This window comes from Balaenoptera borealis, assembly GCF_965194805.1.
Source record: "Balaenoptera borealis genome assembly, chromosome: 13".
Taxonomy (NCBI): domain Eukaryota; kingdom Metazoa; phylum Chordata; class Mammalia; order Artiodactyla; family Balaenopteridae; genus Balaenoptera; species Balaenoptera borealis.
The window spans coordinates 19,134,416-19,154,960 of NC_138870.1; the positions used below are offsets into that span (position 1 = coordinate 19,134,416).

At 33.4% G+C, this 20,545-nt stretch overlaps 1 protein-coding gene across 25 annotated transcripts in view; it reads right to left on the minus strand.

Annotated features, from left to right (window-relative positions):
- C2CD5 (C2 calcium dependent domain containing 5) overlaps nt 1-20,545 on the minus strand; it is an 88,293-nt gene that overhangs the window by 28,036 nt on the left and 39,712 nt on the right. For all 25 annotated transcript variants that reach the window (XR_014233631.1, XM_082351927.1, XM_082351919.1 and 22 more), the window contains 4 exons: nt 19,989-20,097; nt 8,002-8,116; nt 5,148-5,243; nt 2,173-2,364 (listed from right to left, as the gene is read on the minus strand). Coding sequence is in view for 24 of the 25 variants with exons in the window: in XM_082351927.1 (XP_082208053.1) it covers nt 2,173-2,364; nt 5,148-5,243; nt 8,002-8,116; nt 19,989-20,097 (512 nt within the window). In the remaining variant the exon portion in view is untranslated. The remainder of the gene's footprint in view (nt 1-2,172; nt 2,365-5,147; nt 5,244-8,001; nt 8,117-19,988; nt 20,098-20,545) is intronic.

Genomic DNA, 20,545 nt, shown 5'->3' on the forward strand with positions numbered 1-20,545 from the left:
GAAATTCTTTTGTGGTGGTGGGACAGTTCTGTATCTTGACTGCGGTGGTGGTTTTCACAAATCTATTTGTGGGATAAAACTTCATAGACCTATACATATATACACAAATGAATGCAAGTTTAAAAAAGTGTAAAACTGAATAAGGTCTGTAGCATAGTTAACAGTATTATAACAATGTCAATTTCCTAGTTGATACTATACTACAGCTGTATGAGATGTCACCAATGGGGGAAGCTAGTTGAAGGGTACACAGGACTCTATACAATTTTTGCAACTTTCTGCGAGTCAAAGCAAGTAAAACACAATGAACAATAACCAGCAGAAACAACAGGAAAAAAAAGATTTTAGATATTAAAATCATCAGTTACAGAATCAATCACAGACTATAGTATATGATATACTTGAAAAAGAACAAAATAAAACTTCTGGGAATAAAAATAGATTATCAAAAATTTTAAAACCCAATTATTAGGTGTAATAGCATATTAAAGACAGCTGAAGAGAAAATTAAAGAATTGAAAGATAAATAAGAAAATATCCAAAATATAACATAAAGAAACAAAAAGATTAAAAAACATAAGACAAGAAAATAACAGACATAGAGGAGGCAGTGAGAAAGTCTAACATACTTTTAATTGGAGTATCAAGAAGAGAGAACAGATGAAACACAGAACTAACCTAAAATTTTTTTTAAATTCATGTAAGACACCAATCTACAGATCCAAGAAGCCCAAGGTATAACAATTAGGATAAAGAGAACTCCATACCTAACACTTCATAGGGAAACTGCAGAAAACCAAAGACAAATAAAATAGCTCACACACAGCCTGAGGGGAAAAAATAGACAAAGTTCAAAGGAACAACATTTAGTCTAATAGGTTATTTCTCAACAGTCGCAATGAAAGCCAGAAGGCAGTGGAAGGGTATCTTCAGTGTGCTTAAAGAAAATAACTGCCAGCCCAAAATATCTTTTAAAGATAAAATAGACTCATTTTCAGACAAGTAAAAATAGACAGTTCACCACCAGCAGATCCACCAAAAAAAATACTCAAGGAGATAACTCAAGCAAAAGAAAAACAATCCTAAATGGAAGGTCTAAGATGCAACAGGGAATGAAAGCAAAAGTAAATGGATTAGAAACATACTTTAGAAGAAGATGTAACATGCCTTTGTAATAACTTTGATATGGGGAGGCAGAATACCATATCTGGAAGAAAGAACTGGATAGAGCAAGTATCACTTATTAAAACAGAAAAGACCAATATGAAAGAAATGGAGAAAATCAGCAGTTCAATTTGGAACAAGTATGAGATGCCTAAGGAAATGATGTGTAAAGCAGACAGGAAAGTATATGGGTCTGAAACTCAGAAGAAAGTTCTGGACTAGAGCTATAAATTTGGGAGTCCTAGACTTACAGACAGCATACAGACTTATAGGAGTTGATGAGTTCAACTAGGGAGAAAGCTTTGAAAGGGGGTCCAAACACACGGCTCTCAAGGAACAAGAAATGAGGAGGAATCAACAAGGAGACTGAAGACTATACATAAAGGTAGGAAAAAGGAGGAGGTGTGGCATTGTGAAGTCAAAAGTTTCAAGAAGGAGAAAATGATCAAGTGTGTGATTATTGCTGAGATGTTAAGTAAAATGAGGACAGAAATGCTCAATGGATTTGGTAGCCTGGCAGTTGTTGGTGACCTAGATAGCTGCAGCTGTTTCCTGTGTGCCAACCACAATTTAGCATTTCCTATTCCAGTACACTTTAAAAGGAACTCTTAACAGCTAACTGAAGTTGTAAAGGAAACACCACATAGCACTGTTCTTAAGAAGACGAAAAAGTCAATTTCCACAATGTATTAGATATTTAATGTCATTAAAGCATACTGAGTCACACCCCCAGCCTGCAACAGGTTAATTAATAATCCTCATAATAATACACATTTGTACAGAATTTCAATGTTTAAAACTGCTTTTGCATATAAACTTATCTGAGTTTCATAAAGAGGATATTTTTCCTCCATATTTTCCATACAGTAAAGTAAGAGGTTCAGATAGAATTGCCAAGCCTGCCCAGGATCACACAGGTAGGAATGAGCAGATATTTGAAAATACGTCTATTTGACTCCATACCCTATACTCCTCCAAGGACCCCAAATACCGTCTTCACAAACATACCTTGCTTGAATGAGACAACCTTTTCCAATAACTGCTGCATCCATTGGGAGGTCTATAGTTGTAAAGAGAACATCGGGAACTTTTTGTTTCCTGCAGTTATAGCAATATGTGAGATGAGCTGGAAATGGCATATTCAGTTCATCATATGGTATATGGCAAAATCCACAGCCTGCAGGCAAATTTTCTTCTAGCCTATTAAGAATACATTAAGAAAAAAAAAGGTATTCTTGAAAATTCTATGCATTTTTTCAAAAACATATATTACATATCCAGTACTAGTATACAAACTACACCACAACTTCGACCATAGTAAGTACCACTATGACTGATAAGAAATGACCAGGAAATCAGAACCATGCACTGTGCTATGAAAGAAGAGGCTTATACAAGTAGAGTCATTTTGCATCAATTCTTATGTCTGATGACTTATCACCTGACAAAAACCACTATCATTCCAATGGTTTTTCCTTTGGGATACAACATAAAAACAAATGGCTAGACAATAAGCATGACATTTTTCTACTGTGTGACAAAGATAACACAAATAAAATCACAAAATAATTCCTAAGAAAAAAAACTTTTTAACCAACCTAACAATCTGAAAAAAATCTATGGTTAAAAACAAATCTATTTAAGAGGAAAAAATGTAAGTTAAAGCTAGGCATACTCTAAAGTTTCTAATTTATGATGTCTGTTTTAGCATTTCTGCAAAACCAAAACACCCGTGTTTCAGAAATGAATATCCATCATACATAAAGCACAAATGAACAACCCACAACCCCCCCCATTCATTGTAAAATGTCTGTTGTACTGTGCTGTTTATGAAATCATTTTAGAATGATTAAGTATTTATTCAGTCATTAAATATGAGGAAATGAGGAGAACAGGAAGGGAAACAGAGGGAAGCTCCATGGAGAAATCCCAGCTTTCACACAGCCACATCTTCTATGGCTCTGGTAAGATGTGGGTTCTCAAATCCCTTTCATCGAAAGCAACCCTTTAAAAGTTGAAATTTGGCAGGTAGACACATTAAAAAGGGAAAAGAAAACTCATACAACACCTACCAGGAGTCAGGCTTTCTGTAGATTCTTTGTATACATTATTTCACTGAATTTTCACAATAACCCTCTAAATCAAATTAAGTTTCTCCCAGATATTATTCTTTTATTGTTGAGATGGCATTCTCGCCTATTAGAAGTAACAGGGGAATCAGACAGATCTGGGCAGAGCTGTGTGACGCTGAGCAAGTCATTTAACCTCTCAGAGCCTCCTCTATAAAACTGCAACAACAATATCTACCTAGAAAGGGTCTTTTTTGTTTTTTTGAAGATTAAGAAAACTATAGCTAAATACTCACCCCCTGTAATATAACACCCAACAGAGGGCAACAAAAACTAGTTCCACTTGGCCTGAAACCAAGCTGAGATACTAAGTAACTTGCTCAGTCACACTAAGTACTAAGTAGCAGACCTCAGATTTTTATGCCAGTTTGTTTGAATCCAAAGCCCATGTGTTAAAAGGGGACACAGAAAGATGAAAACTGGGGCAATTTTTAACTAAACACCTCACAGAAATTTGAACATAAGTGGTGTAACATCATAAGGCATAAAAAATAAAAGTGCTAAAATTTATGAAAGCATTTGAAATATGAAATGTACAAAAGGCATTATCTTTGAATACTCATACCCTAGGGAATTTTTTTCTTCCTTCTACTCTCCTACATTTTTCAAATTTTCTCTAGTAAGCCCTAATAATTTCATAGCAGAAAGAAAAAGACATTTTCCTCTTTTACAAATAGGGATGGTATCTGTTGCATCAGACTGCCATTCAAGAGAGCTCACTGTGTCCATCCAAGCCACAATACCGAAACAACCAAGCCGGATGGGAAAGGTTGTTTGTTTAATCAGGCTTCTATCTAGCGAAGAATGGAATCTATTGCCACAGGTGAGAACTATATGACAGCACTGGGACAACTCAATGGCAAAGTCAGTTTTCTCAAAGGAATATTCCAATTGCTCAATATACTTCAAAATGTCCCACCTCCACTTTCCTATTTACCATGACTTTTAATGCTCAGAAATATATTATGGTCAAAATTCATTTTTAATACTGACAAAAGAAGAAACTGACCAAGGTCTTCTGTGTGCCTACCAGAGCTAGCATATCTTTCTTTGCTATACAGAGACTTGCAAATTTATACTAAATTTGATCACATACAGAATTTTTTTTGCTTTCTTCCTTAATATACACTAATACATTAATACTGGGGGAAAATAAATATGCATAGTGTAGGGTAAGGTGTATTTAAAATTTATATTATTTGGGAAAACTCTGGTACCAAACTAATAGTTTTTTGTATATATATTTGATAACTTCATCATTTTATGGAAAATACTTATGACATTTATGGAAGCTAACAGATTAAAGGGACCAATAATCAAATAAAACAAAAAGTAATCTCATTTTACCTAATGCTTTCATTTTTACTTTCTCTTTCACATATATTAAAGTTATATTTCATGAAGCTTTTATAACATAATTGAAGCTTTTATACGTAATTTTCCGATAACATAGTGTTTTGATTGTTTTGTAAATTAAGAATTTTATGAAAATTGTTTCATGACCTTTTCCTGTTTTGGAGGTAAGAGAAAGGAAAAGGAAAGGAAGAGAAAACTCAAAGTAAATTATTTCTACACTGTAGCAAACAAAAAAATGTATACTTGAAATCCTTCAATTGGTAATCATATGTGTCATTTATCAAGATATTAGAAATAATGATGTGTCATACAGTGCAGAACCCAACTTCTTTGTTGCTATGGATTAAGTAAAAATCAGTAAAGTGCCTGGTCCTGATTTCAAAACTGCACGCCTGTAACCCACCCTCATAGAGAAGGACTAGCCCAGCTCTGAGAGGAAGAAAGTCAACCTCTCCCTTCTCTGCCCTTAAGGAAAATAAGCCAGGCTGTCATGACAACCTCTGTTCCAAACAGCCCTCCACGGTGCCATCCTGCAGAAATCTAGGGTTCAGTACAGCTGCTGTGCCGGATGCAGATAAAATACAGACCTCTTCACTACAAAAGAAAAAAACATAAACAAGTTAACATTTTCAGGGAATCTAACTTTGGAAAATGTTAAATATCAAAGTGATTACAAGGGTGACAATTTAAATTTAAAGTTAGACTCTACTAAATATTAATATCACAGGATTACCTCCTAAACCTAGAAAAGAAAACAGAAGTAATGTTGTTAAAATGGAAAAGATAAGAATTCTTTCTTATTTAAAAATTGTAAAAGATAAAGCATAATATTAATGACAATTGATTCATTTTATTTGTTTTTTGTTTGTTTTTTATTTTTTTATTTTTTCATGGAAAGGCATTTTATTTTAAATATAGCAGTGTGACTCCTTTAAAATATGGTAAAGCTGATAAAGAATAAAGCTGGAATGCTTCAAAATAAAGGTAGTAATAAACTATATTGCTGAATCCAGTAATAACCCATCAAACTGTATTAAAATACTCTTTTAAGTGTATACTGAATTTTATTAAAATTATTCTAAAAGCACAACTATGTAAATATCTATATTGTTATAGCTTAATTCAAACTTAATAATAAAAAGATATCTGAAACAAATAAAATACAAAATAAACTAAACAGAGCTTATGCTACATCATTATATGTATGATAAAAACTGATTTTCAAAAGAATTCTTTGAAACTCTTTGATTACATACCACCCAGCTTGAAAAAAAAATTAAACAATCAACATAATTATTGAATGAGATCACCCAAAGCTAATGAGAAAAGTAGCAGCCTAGGGACGAAATGCTGGAAACAAAGAGTAAATGGACCAGAAGAAAGGATATAAAAGAAATGGTCACTTGATCTGTAAGAGGCCAGGCTTACAATGTTTAAGTGGGCACTGAGAACGTCAGAAAAAGTAACGGGGAGCCACAGAAGGCGCCAAATCAAGGAGCTACAAGAGCAGGCGTGCATTTCAAGGTATGCGTTTCAGGGAACTGAATCCAATAATAGTAAGTAGGATGGGTTAGAACAGAAAAAACTAGTAAAGACAGGATTTAAAGACAAAGATATTTTGAGGTCTAGAGGGAAAAGAGAAGTTTGTATCAGGTGAACACAAACTTCTAATAATTAATTGAACTCATTTCTATAGGCTCCTGCAACTGTGATTTATCTCCAGCCACTGATCTACACCTCTGGCCTTCTCCACATGCTAGTCTTTTCACCTTGAAGACCCTCCCTATGCCTTTTCTCTTCATTGATATAACTCATGCTCATCTCCCAAGATTCAGTTCAAGCTTCAGTTACTTCATTAACACTTTCTTCCAATCCTACTTCTAACCTCCAGCCTTCTGAGATCCTAAAGCATCCTAGGATGTCTCTATCATAAAATATATTATACTTGTCATAATTCTCCAGGAGAATGTGAATCTGGTGGCAAGAACTATGTCTTTTAAAACCATATCCCTAAGACCGGAGAGTGCATGACACGAAATCCATGAATAAGCAAGACTACCTACTGGGGAGTAAGGCAGGATAAGCATAACAAAGTTAGTAGTTTAACAAAAGTAGAACAGCTACTATGGGAATACAGCAGTTCAAGGGTATAATACGTGGTCTGCAAAGGAAAAGAAAGGGTCCTCAGAAGATGAAATAGCATGGCTCTGTAACATCCTCATTTACTACAGTCTAATCATTTTTTCTCCAACCAAAATGATCGCCACCACCACAAGAGAGTTATCCATGTAATAGCTAGCAGTAAGAATTATCCAACACAAGGTGGAAAAATAAGACAGCAGAAGGTCAAACAGTTTCTAGATGAGATATCCACTACAAACTTCTGAACGAGTGGAAAGTAGGGTTCAAGGATGGCAGATAGCAAGTAAAGTCAGAACCTATGTAAGGAACTGGGAAAACTCTTGGTTAGGATAAGGGTCAAAACAAACTAGGTGTAAATGAGCAAATGGGATGGGTGGAAAAATATTAAGTTGTGATCCAAGAGGGAAATTTTATGGTTTCAAATTTTTAAAGAGAAGCAGTTTCAAGCCACAATGAGGTCCAAAATAAGGCTGAAAGTCACGTGGGGATAGAGGATTTGAGAATGAGAAAGTACAATGCCAGGCTGTTAGAAGGGAGATAACCTTGTTTAACTGGAGGAGATGGGCCAAGCAGTAATGAACAAGGCAGAAGAAAGTTTTGGAGGTAGAAAATTCTGAACTGTGGAATGGCATGGACTTTAAAGGAGGAGAGGCTCTCCAAATGAAAGGTAGGAGAAAAGTGGATTGAGAACTAAGAGTATGGAAGTCCCTTCCTAACTGGGTAGAGTTAGAAAGGATGATCTGTTGGCAGGAGAAAGTTAAGTTACAGTTAGTAAAAGAAGGCAGAAAGAGTTTACAATGAACTTTAAAGACACATGGCAAGTTCATTTACAATAGATCAAGGGTTCCAAAATCCCAGAGGAGTTAGTGGAGTCACAAACTGGAGTAAAGTAGGCCTAGAGTTAATACTTCCTATGTGCCAGTATTATATTCTCATTTAATCCCTCAATAACCTTAACTGATAGGCAGTTATTATCTCCACTTCAGTGTGCAAACTGAGGCTCACAGGAGTAGAGTAACTTTCCCAAAGTTTCACATTAATTAAGTAGTAAAAATGGCATATGAACCTCGGTGTGATGTACTCTAAAAAAGCCCATGCTCCTGGACCACTCTACTATTCTTCTTTTCCCTGTATCTGCATAAAGCTTTCCCCCTTTCAGATGACAATCTGTAACTTACAGCATCTAGAAAATCAAGTTGTTTTCATTTACCAAATGCTAGTTGATTCACTGTAGCCCACTACAGCATGACAGCCTAATGCTTTGGCATGTGATTTTATTTCTTGTCTGATTTCTGCCCACCACGCATCTCGAGTTTCTGGTTCATCTGAAAAATAAATTTTAAATCAGTTCACTACTCAATAGCACATTGTCTATTTGAACAAGAAATGTTTAAAATAAGCATACTCTGGAACGCAAAGAAGTACTATTCTACAACAGTTTTTAAAACTTCACATCTTTAAAATACTACTTCTCAAAAAGCTTATTAACATTTTAATTTAATGCTACTTCTCAAAAAGTTTAACATTTTAAACTCGATTGCTAGAAGATAAACCACCTAGTTCTATCTGCTTTATTACTTTAAGGGACATCTATAGGGATGTATTTTATTAGATACAACTTGAAAGGTAGACCCAGAGTTTCCAGATTCCAATCTTAACCTAAAAGGACATCCTATGTCTCACCTCACTGAGTGGATACCTTATGAGTCATATCCATAAATTTAACTTAAATTCTGATTTCATTTCCTGGTACCTATTTTTTATAATGCGCTATATCCTGGGTTCTTTCCAAGGCAAAGATTTGTCAATGTTAAAAAGCAGAAAGCCATCTGTAGCCATTCTTCTAAAGAGATGTGGGTCCTGAAGCAAAGTGGCAAGAAATAAAGGGACTGGCCAATGCAAAATAAGGAAAGCAAATACATTTAAAAGATTAATACAAAGAATCTGGTTAATGTATATAAGGACAAATTTCAGATAGAACACTGTAACTCCATAAATGGCTCTGTCATTAAGAAAATGCTTTAGAATCACAGAATTGCATTTTATTACCATAGAGGAGTCCAATATTGCTTGTAATGGAGCATTATAGATGGAGCATCTGTCACACATACTTCCTAATCACTTGCATTTAGCTACTGGTGAACAGCAGCTGCATATATAGTAACTTTTTAAGTGCAAAGATGTTAAAAACAGAAACGGTCTGTAATCAGCATATCCTAATTTGTTTCTTTTTGTGGCAATTCCGTTTGGGAACAATTTGGAATAGAAAAAACAACTCTAAATAATATGCTAAGTTCTTACTGTAAATTTTCCACATAAAAGGCACTATTAAGACTGAAAATCAAACAATCCAAAAGCCTTCTTTCTTGAATTTCAGTACTTATGCAGTTTTCAAATACATTTTTCAAAATAAGTAGAATAAGTAGAATCATACTCACTAGTGAAATACTGAAGACAGCAAAGTAAAGAAAGGTTAAAAGGCTTGGTATAGCTCACATTCCTATGATCTCCTCCGCAGGGAGGAGATCAGCAAAGGGGAGAAATGAGGAGATAAGAGCCAGAACTACAAATGATGCCAGCCAGTTCTTGATTTAAAGTTTTGGATCCAATACAGAGCTACCCTAAAACTTTCTTTCAGAAGAAAAGAAAGAAATGCAAACTCCAGGAAACTCAGGAAAAGATCAGAGTACGAGATAAAATAAAGAAGGAAAAGAAACAGAAAATACTACAATATGGTGTTAGCAATCAATATTATGAATTAAGAAATGTGTGAGACAATTAGGTGGCCCTGTTTTGCACATACACTACTATGTTAAAGAACTTCTTCATATTCCTAAATGACATGGAGACGTCAACAGCACAAATATACTTTCAAATCCATTCTTTTTAGGACATACATGTTTCCAGACCAGTTTGGATATCTATTTAACATCATCCTTTCCTAATAGGGAAATTTTATATCGTAAGACGAACTATTATTCAAGTAGTTGCTCAATCTATCAAAGTACTTATGATTCTTTGAAAACAGATATCACAAATAAGAGAAATACATCTCAGTTTAGAAAATAATTATTTTCCTGAAAAACTATGTAAAATAAAAAGTCTAACTTTTCTAAAATTTAACAGTAGAACGTGCTATTTACTTTTTAAATCATTCTGGAAGTTTACAATATTACTTGCTAAACCAAATAATCGTATACTACGTTTTTAGATTTCTCACATCAGGTTTGCCTACATCTTGCTGCAAGTAATACATGGTAGCTTTTCTGTTTTAAAAATGAATTTTACAGGAAGTAATCCACAATATTGTTGTTTAAATTAATGAAAAATGGAGGAAGTTACTTATTTTAAGTTCAAGATCTATTTATTTAGAAAGGCCAGCATGCCTAAATGGAAAAATATGTACTAATAATTACTATGAGATACATGTAACCACATAGAATACAAAGTTTATTTACATCGAACTTACCTTGGTATAATACATAAAATAATCAGATAATTAAACCAAACACTATGAAAGAATAAGTGGCTGATTTAAAAAAAACAAAACAAAACAAAAAAAAACAAACAAGAAAAAATGCTGAATGCAGCGCAAGTAGAGCATTCATTCTCTTCTGACAAGTTCACAAGCAGCCTTTATTTTGACACATGAGCCACACAATTACACATGGGGATGCCACTGTTGTACTTAATAAAGTATTTACAAGCTTAATAAAAGCTAAAGAGTTACATAACAGGGGGGCTAAGGAAGCAAATGGCATATGTCCACACTCCAAAGAATTTCTTAAATTTGGTTTTTGGCTAAAGCAAAAGCTCAAAGAACGAAGGGTTTTGCAAAGCAGATTCAGCAGACAAGAGCCAGAAACAGTGGATGTTTTGGCGCATGCTTGGATCAGGTGACAGTACAGACTGAAAACTATGGCAGCTCACTGAAATGGTTACAGAAAGTAATGGCCCTAGATTCTAGGTGAAAGCAAGGCAAGCATACAGTAGGGAGCACTTAATCACAAACTAGTAATTGGATTAACAATAATTACCTACAACTGTAAGCAAGAAGTCAAAGGAACTTTTTGGCTATTAAATTTAGGGGTTAATTAAGATAAAATTAGGATAAATCAATTTATTTAATATTACAGAAAAATTAAATTTATCTTCAAAGCCTATTTTATACTTAATGCCAGAGATGAGCCAGAGAAAATTCAAGTAGTAATCATAACTCAGCCTAACTTATTACCACTGAAAATTCAGAAATATCATAGTATTTAATCCCTATTAATGGAATTTTTAAAGCTTAGAAATAGCTAATTACATTTCTTACAGGAAACACACTAGTGAATTTGAAGTGTTTTATTCACCCTACAAAAGTAAAAACTAAGGATTTACCATACTTATATAAAAGGCAAAACAAAGAATCTGGCTTAAAAATTTACTGGCAACTATACATGCCATACATGAAACGATACAATCTGGTCACTTGAAGGATATACAGCTGAGATGCGAGGGTTGCAAATAAACATTTCAGAGATGTCAAGAAAAAAATATTTTCACTTTAAATACCATGCTCCTCCCAATAATCTATAGAATTATTTATAATTATAAAAAGATGATCACTTTAGGAGATATTAAAAGTTATTTATTTATTCAAACTATATTTCATACTATTTTATGTTTTTCTTCTAAGGGTCAAAACTCTTCATTGCTAATATCACAAATCTTTGACTATATCCTTTTAATTGTAGGCATGAACTGAGCTCTAGAGCAATACCTCACTGATGCCTTTTTTAGGGGTAATGTCTTCACACCTGGGTTGACACCACAGTCAATTCATTTTACTACTGTTACTTGTCTAGAGCATGGCCATAGCTTGATATCTTGCCATCGTTTTAGCATTTTATCTTGTTTTTGAAGTACAGGTGACACTGGTAAAGATTCCTAAAATGACAGTAATAGTTTACATCTCAAAAAGTAAAGAAGTGAACAACTCAACATAACATGCTTTTATAAAACTGAATCCCTTTGAGATTTTAGGCAATTACACACTTGCAACTAAGAAACGCTGACTACCTAAAGTGTTCAATTTAGTTCTATTTTTACATAGCTCTAGAAGAGAATAACTCTGTCCTTCGGAATCTTTTAATCTAGTTGAAAGAAAAACAGGAAATGGATAGTTACTCAATCTAATTTTTAAATAAGCAAAAGAAGATGAAGTGTTAGGTAGGATTTTCAGTACAATGATAGTGTATCTTGTTAATGGACAGCACAAAAAGCTACATTCTCAAATACCTGAAATGAATATTCCAACCCAAAACAACCTTTTGAAGAAGATATATTTCCCCTAATGAAATAGAAATTAGAGAGTGCAGGTTCAAGGGAGTATACAACCTTAAACTGGGTGGTGATTCAGTACAGACTAAAAAGAAGAGTCTCATTATAGAAGAAGTGATGTGCAAAGTCAGAGCAAACTTCAAGACATAGTAATTTAGAACGTTAGGATGGTGGCTGGGATACAATCCATGTTGCATCAAACTGGAGTCTTAACTATTTGTAAAAAAAAAAAAAGTCAAATACGTAATCTACTCCTTGATTGTGAAATTTCACTCTTTATATATAATGTAACTGGCGATCAGTTACATTATTTTATACAGAGAGAGAATGATATATTACATTTACATGTTACATTATAATAATGTAACGGAATATCCAGTTACACATTACATATGCATATATATGAAAAGAGTGAAATTTCACACTTAAGGAGATTACCCATCTGATTTTTTTTTTAACAGACAGATAGTAAAGAATGAAAAGTAATGAATATCGTTACATTATGTATAGAGAGAAAATTATGTATTACAGTTATATGTCACATTATAAAGAAAAGCTCACATATCACGCATGCTATATTTATGTCTTCCTGAACTCTATATATCTATTTCCTGAAAACCTTATTAAAATACTGAAAACCAAAAGCTGCTTAACTACTTTAGGCTTAGTTCGCACAGCTGCTCATGAGTGTCTCTCAGACGTAGAAAAATAATAATTGCTGAGATCATCAGCAGAATTCAAGTTCCAAGAAAGCCTATCTTCATTTAACTAACACACGCGCGCACACACACACACACACACACACACACACACACAGAGCAAAATAATATAAGAAAAAGCCTAGACCAGGTATGTAAAAAGGATGAGGATTTACACTGGATGAACACTGGTGTTCCCACTCCCCAGCACTGTGCTCAAGACATGGCGGGCACTCCACAAACAACCACTGAAGAAATATCTGCATGATCAGACTGATATGTATATTCTATAAATATTTCCTTATATATCAGCTGACATATTTTGTTAAAATTAAATATTTTTAAAGCAGTAACTATACTTTTCTTAGGTTTTAACTATTAATTTTTGTCCCCAAAATAAAGTGAAATTTCTAAACAACTACAGTTCTAAAAACTAACAAAAAAGAGTAATATTTTCTAAATTCAGACCACTAATCTAGAGCTTGTATTATCACTAGTCAAAGTTCATTTACTATAAGACTGAGAAAATCTTCAGTCTAATATGTCTTAAAATCTACAATCTGTCTAAAACTTAAAAAAAAAGAAAACTTTTTAGAATATTCTCAGAAACAAAAGGAAAGTTACTTAGTTTCAAACACCTTGTTTTACTAACTCAGGACTTAAAAACACTCTTAAAAATATTGTCTAAGTTTATAAGCTATTTCAAACTAGTACTTTTCAAACCACATTATATAACTACTTTATATTTCCTCTTGTCACTTCCTGAAAAAATTATCTAAGCTGACATGCATCCTACACAAGAAAGAATAACAAATTTTCCTCAACTCACTGAGACTATTACTAATTAAGAAACATGTATGTGTGAGCTATTCAGAAATACTTTTAGTGGTAAACTCAGAAGAAAAAAAAAGATCATAGCCATCTGAGAAACAATAAGCTAGGGCTATGAAAATTTACTCTTAAAAGTTTACAACTGAACTTTCAAATAGACTTGAGTTTCCACATGCCCCCTGGGATGTCAGACTTGTAGACATGTGGAATAACCATCATCTATCTTTCTCTCTCAGCTGAAAGTTGCCAAGAGCCTGTTTCACTCACCACATCCTACTAATCATGAAATCCTGTGGATTTTACATTATAAATAGTTCGTGAATTTATGGTTACGAGTGTAAGTCCTGAAGCCAAAGTAGTCAGGTTGAAACTGTGGCTCAGTCACTTTCTATTTTACTTTGGGGAAACTTCTACGTTTCATATTGCTCATCTACAAAATAGGAATAATGCCTATGTCAGGGTTGTGTTTTGAGGATTAAATGACTTACTACCATAAAGCACTTAGAAGAGTATGTAGTACATAGTAAGTGCGCTATAAACCTTTAGCTCTCCCATTACCACCAAATCCTAGGTCACTTATCTGGCCAGTACCACTGCATCTACTAACTGGGCTCCCTGTCTCTAGTCTTGCTGCTTTTAAATCCATTCTCCAACCTCTAGTCAATGAGTTAATGCAAATGTGGCCATGGGCTACCCTGTCTTATTCCTATGCACCTCCTGTTCCAGGCGTGTCACATACAGATCTGCAAATGTTACATCCTCCTTCCTAGCAGCAAGATTCATCTTGTCTTTCTCAAAGTCTGTTACCAGGCCAAAAAAATAAGAAACAAGGTAAGAAAAGGTAATAATTTTTAAATAAATTCTCAGATACTGAGTTCCCTTCTTCCTGCTCTATAAAAATATTTTCTATCACTTGTAGTTAACATAAACTAAGACAACAAAGCAGGAGAAAAGGGGGCAGGAAAAAAAAAAGGTAAACTAACCAAGACATTCTGTATTAATGGCAAAAAACTTAAAATAAGTATGAAGTAGCTATGTAATAAACATCATCGAATGAGTAATGGCTAGGATACCGTTTTGCAAATGCTTGAAGTTTCAGAACTACATTCAAAGAATGTATTAACATGGCTCCAAATACACTGTCTGAAATATAAATCTGCGTGAATCTCCCATATACCATCCAACACTGAGCTCAAGAATTACCACCTCTATAAGCTTCCCTGCCACAGAGTTAATCCTGCCTTCCTCTTTAACTCTGTATCTTGTGTCACTCCATAACACACAGTAAGCCATTTACATATTCTTCTATCCTCCCAGAATATGAGCTTTCTGAAAATAGGAGGACTGGCACCTTTGCACACCTATTATCTAGTGAACTGCATGGCACAAAATAAGTTCTAATAAATGTGTGCATGATATATCGTATTTCATGAAATACTATTGTATGATATAAAATGTTTTCCTATATCTTTCCACATTTTAATGTTTTTGAAATAGGAATGTCTAATAATTAGTAAGTATGTTTGACTACCATGTGTTCCCTTCTTTTTTCTCTTGGAAGGCATCTAACACCTGGTATTCAGAGAGTCCAGAAAATACAATATTGATGAACAGTTTCTAGCATTAATAGAAACTGTATCAACAACTACTTTTCTTACTGATGTGGTCAATTCTTGATTTTCTATGGTAATACAGGACAGGAGTGGCTAAATATTCCCTAATGATGGAGAAAAATATATAAATGATTTGAATATATTTACCAAATAAATCACTTTTTTTCAGAATTATCAAGTTATTTTTCTGAAACTAGTATCCGAAAAAACCTGGTTTCTGAATATGTGCCAACTATTATCAAAATATTCTAACACCTCAATTAGAATCAAAAGATTCTAACACCTCAATCCAAAGCATACAACTATGAGCACATTAAACTAAAAGCGTCATCTTTTAATATGCTATAACATATCCACCTTTTCTTTCATATATTTACTACTGGACTTTATTTTAAATGATGGCAAGATATACTGCTTCCTCAACCATGTTTTTCCTTGCCAAATTCTGTAATTCTGCTTACATGGGACAAAGTCTTTATTATGTCTACAAGATTTAACTTTTGCCTTTTCCACTTTTCCAAAACTGTTCTATCATTTAATACATCTCTCATTCTAAACATCTTTGCCCTCACAAGGTTTCAGCCTCCTTAAACTATTAATGATTGATGCCCTCAATGTCCTGTTCTTATGTAATTAGCCTTTTTCTCTGCCCACTACCCTGATCTGCCTATGTTTTAAAAATATATTCTTATTTTTATTAAATGAATCCAGCAGGGTATTTTTAATTTCTCACTAAAAATCAAGTATAAAGCATGACATTACAAATGATTAATTCTAATCAATGTGATAACATGCTGGCAAAAACTTGGATAGGAAATAGAGGTAATTTCCCCAAAGGTTTACCAATTGATGTCGGTCTAAATCTGCAAAGGTTGGACTTGATCAGACTGTGTACTAGACTGACTTTAGGTAAATCTACATGATGAACATGAGTTACTTCATAGTCAAACATGCACTACTTACATCAGAACTTACATCCTGGACCCCTAAGAACAAAAAAAATTTACAATATTGAAAAGATTATGGGATATTATCTCAAATGCTAAGCCTCCTGGTGTTTCTGTTTTTGTTTTTCTGTAAACAGATGTACTTTCTGACACAATTAACTGAAAAAGTTCTACAGGAAAATACCAGTTTCTGATACTAAATCAAAATGGCTCTATTATTTAATTTAAATCTAAAATAGAAATAACATAAAAATGTAGATATTTATATTAAGAGAACATGCTTTTATCAAAAAGAAAAATTGGCTTTGACTCTAAGCCACATCATCAGCTGTAAAGCTATCTTAGTTTAGTTTCTTTAAAAGCTACAAACTATATTCATATGTAAAATTACTTAAAAAGAAAAAATGTATTCTCATGTTGAAGGGGAAGGAGGAAAGCTTATGAAAGCTGTTAATCCCCCCAAAATCTGCTCTTACTTACTAAATTTTGGAACACTCTAGAATTATAAATAAAAATGCTAAGTTATACTTTTATAATATTTATAGAACACTAAATATATTATAATCAAATCTCAATTGAAGTTTAAATATACTTTACGATTATTAAGCTAGTCATTGAATACTTATAATATATATTTAGCAATTAATATTTCCTTAATCACAAAGCTAATGCCAGTGTCATTTACCTGATATGAAAAAACTGTCCAAAATGTAATAAATATAATTTAAAATTATCATTCTGAAAGTTAATCACCTAATAGAAGTCATTCATAATTTATGGTATTTCTATGGTTTTGATTAATTCATTTTAGTTAACACATATTTATGTTTGCCATTTCCATGGAGATTACAAAAGTTATCACATATGTATTGCAAAATGTATCTGTATAACTGAATTGACATTAAGCCTATTTAATCTAGAACATTTCTAAAAACTTCACTGAGCTGCCATAATTTTTGTCAGCATATGTAGTACTGAATGACCATTAAAATACCTGAATTGAAACTATTCCAGTCTAGCAGTTTGTAAGATCTTGTGTTACCCATAATTCCGACAAAGGCTGAGTTCAAAACAGCAAATTAGTAGATCAGTTTTAGGTGCAGAATAGTAGGAAAAAACCAAAAAACACTACAAATAAGAACACAATTGACAACACCACTTGACAGGAACTAGAAAGACACAGACAGCAGAGTTAATAAGAAGTAGAAATAGATAGAGAAGAAGGAACATGCTATCATAATCTAACATTAACTAAAGTCTGATTAAAGATAATTACCTTTTCAAAACCACCCCATTCTTTCCCTTATTGTATGACCCTGTTTGCTTAATATTTAAAAAGAGGCAGTTCTAAAAGAAATAACTCCAAAATAACAACCCATAGAGTTAGTAGGTGGTTGTGATTTTAAAATAAGACTTTTCCTTTTACACTCAGTGTGAAAAGAAAATTTCCCATATTCACTAGTCAAAAAATAGCTGCAAGATTCATCTGAGAGTCCAATACAGCACTTTTAACATTAGCACATGCACCTCACCCATCATAATTTTCTCTCGGCAGAGTAACTCAGTGTCATAAAATTAATACATCATCATTATGGTAGATGCTAACTGAGTTTTGTTTTGTTTTAACATTCAGCTCTTTTTAAAATTAAAATTTTTTCATAAATAATTATTTAAGGGGCCTGGAGATTAAGAAAATGTTAAGCAAATGTTCCTTTGTAATGCATACTACACATACAAAAAAAACAATCCAAAGAATGTGATAACTATATCAAAATAATATAATAACTCGACCATTAGACTATGTAATTGATTTGTGTTTAACTGAAAATAAAACAAAGCTGAAATACAACTTATATAACATTAAAGTATTTATATATATATATGCCCACAATCTTCTGGGAAATAAAACATTAGTAACTGAGAATTTCTCCATGTGAATTGAAAAAATATTCTGAGAGAGAAGGAAAGGAAGAGAATGGATGAGCTGTAGTTACAGTACACAAAACATATTCTGTAATAAGGAAGATTTGTGCTTTCTTCCCTGGGTCTGGATTCTTACATTTCTTACACAGCTAGAATAAACTGGCAAGTATGGAAAACCCCCAAAAGCAGTTGTTGTTGTTTTTAAGTAATGCCATGTAAAATATGGCTCTCTACTTAAACTTAGTTAAGTAACCTTCATTTGTTCTCCCAGACTCTACAGCTTACTCAGAGTACGTGGAAGCAACGATGACATCAAAATGTTTTCAATAAACAGAAGACATCAATAAACACCAACAACTGAATATATTCCTGAATTTTTGGAGCTATTAGATCCATGGGTGGGTGCCATCTATCAAAATATTTGAGTCAAGGGTCCAAAGAAACACAGGTAACTGGCCTTGGGTCACCCAGTTAATGTCAAGTATTAACTCAGTATTTCCCTGCACTTTCCAAATAATTCAAGTTCCTAAACACATAGATATGAAACTTGGCATAGTCCTCAAGGTCACTCAATCCAGTAAACTGGCCTCAGTCTAAACGTGCCTTTTAATTATTGCAGAATATGCAAATACTACATGAAGATAAGATCTTAGATTGACCCAAAAAGTAAGGAACAGGGGGAAAAAAAATAAACCAGAGAAGAAAAAGAGAAGACTGGTGCTTAAAAGATGTATTTGCTCAGTTTTAGAGTTAAATAATCCTAGCTAGTCTTGCTTTTCTGAAATCCTGTTCAGGGTCTAGAAAAATTCCATTCTGCTTAACTCAAATGACATCAAACCATGGGACACAGATTAAATTTCTTAAAAATCTAAAAGAATGGTAATGCTCTGTATCCTCAAAATTACTATTTGTGTTTTGCATACAATAATTTCAAAGCATTTTTCTCTTTTATATAGCTGTCGGTACGAGCCCCAGGAAGAGGTTACTGGAAGTGACAATTTAAAATTTTCAAAAACATATCTGTATATGTGCCAAGTAAGAATATTAATACAACTTCAGGTTTAAGGTATGCCATCAAAATAATAAGTGATTTGAGCAAGTTATTGGGCATCTAGTCAATGAGAGATGCGAGAACAGATTACATAGGAAAGTTCCTACCATACTTATCACGCTTATTTTAGGTTTAGAAAAATCATCAAAGCATTTTTAATCCAAGGGCTTGAAATTACTAGGACTTCCATGCCTCTTCTCTTTTATAATCAAGACCCCATGTTTTAAAGAAGTGAGCTATTATTTTTTCTTGTTCACTTATATGGAACAAATAGCTACATAAAAGAAACCAAGGACCCAAAGAGAATAGCTGCCTTTTTTAAACTCTTAGGTACTCTACACAATGTTTACAATTACATTTTAAAAGAATACTTCTTTTATGAATAAGGAAATTACTCAAAATCCATAAAGAGTTATTGCTAGTGAAAAGAATTAACATCTTAAGCTAATGGCCACAATGATCAAATTGTAAAATTTGTTATCTGCATGGGTCAAAGAAAATAGCTGACTCAAAAGTGACTTAAGGATTCCCTCAAAGTGCTACACCTTGGCCAAAGATGAATCAAGATTTGTTCTGTATACAAAAGTAACTAAACTATATACTTCTACTTAGTTTAATTATTTTTAATTAAGATTACTGCAAATATTTTAGAGCAACGTGCGTCAGTTCATACTTTCTTTGTCATTTTTCTTTCTGGATAGATTTGGCTTAAAAAATTATAAAAATCAAAAAAAAAATTATAAATATCAATGTTAATAATCACAATGTAAGTAAATGAAACATCGAAAACAAACTTCTAAAGAACATACCAGGATTGTGGATACGATCCAAAAGCTTCACAGAGCGTGCACTAACAACTCCCCCGACATGCACGAGGAATCCAGGAGGAAACGCCGTCAAGGTAAAAAATGGAAATTCCTAGTAGAAAGAACGGGGGAAGAAAACAACTGACCATGTGTGAAGTACAAAAAATGTGCTTGTTAAAAAGCTTGTCATAAGGAAATGAATTCTAGCCCTTACAAAAGGCTACCAATTATGCATTACAGATGCTTTGTAATTAAAAGTTTTCTTGGATGTTAGAGTTCCGAATCCATTTTCCCACATATGTTATACAAAGTCCGAACACTCTTTTTATGAATTCTAAATGAGAAAAAAAACGTTCTCAGAGTTCCAAATTAAGATATTTGAACACGGGACTTCCGTGGCGGTCCAGTGGTTAGGACTCCTCACTCTCACTGCTGAGGGCCAGGGTTCAATCCCTCGTCAGGGAACTAAGATCCCACAAGCCGCATGGCGTGGCCCAAAAAAAACAAAAAGGATATTTGAACACACTCTTCCTTCCTCTCAATCTCCTATTCTGATGCAA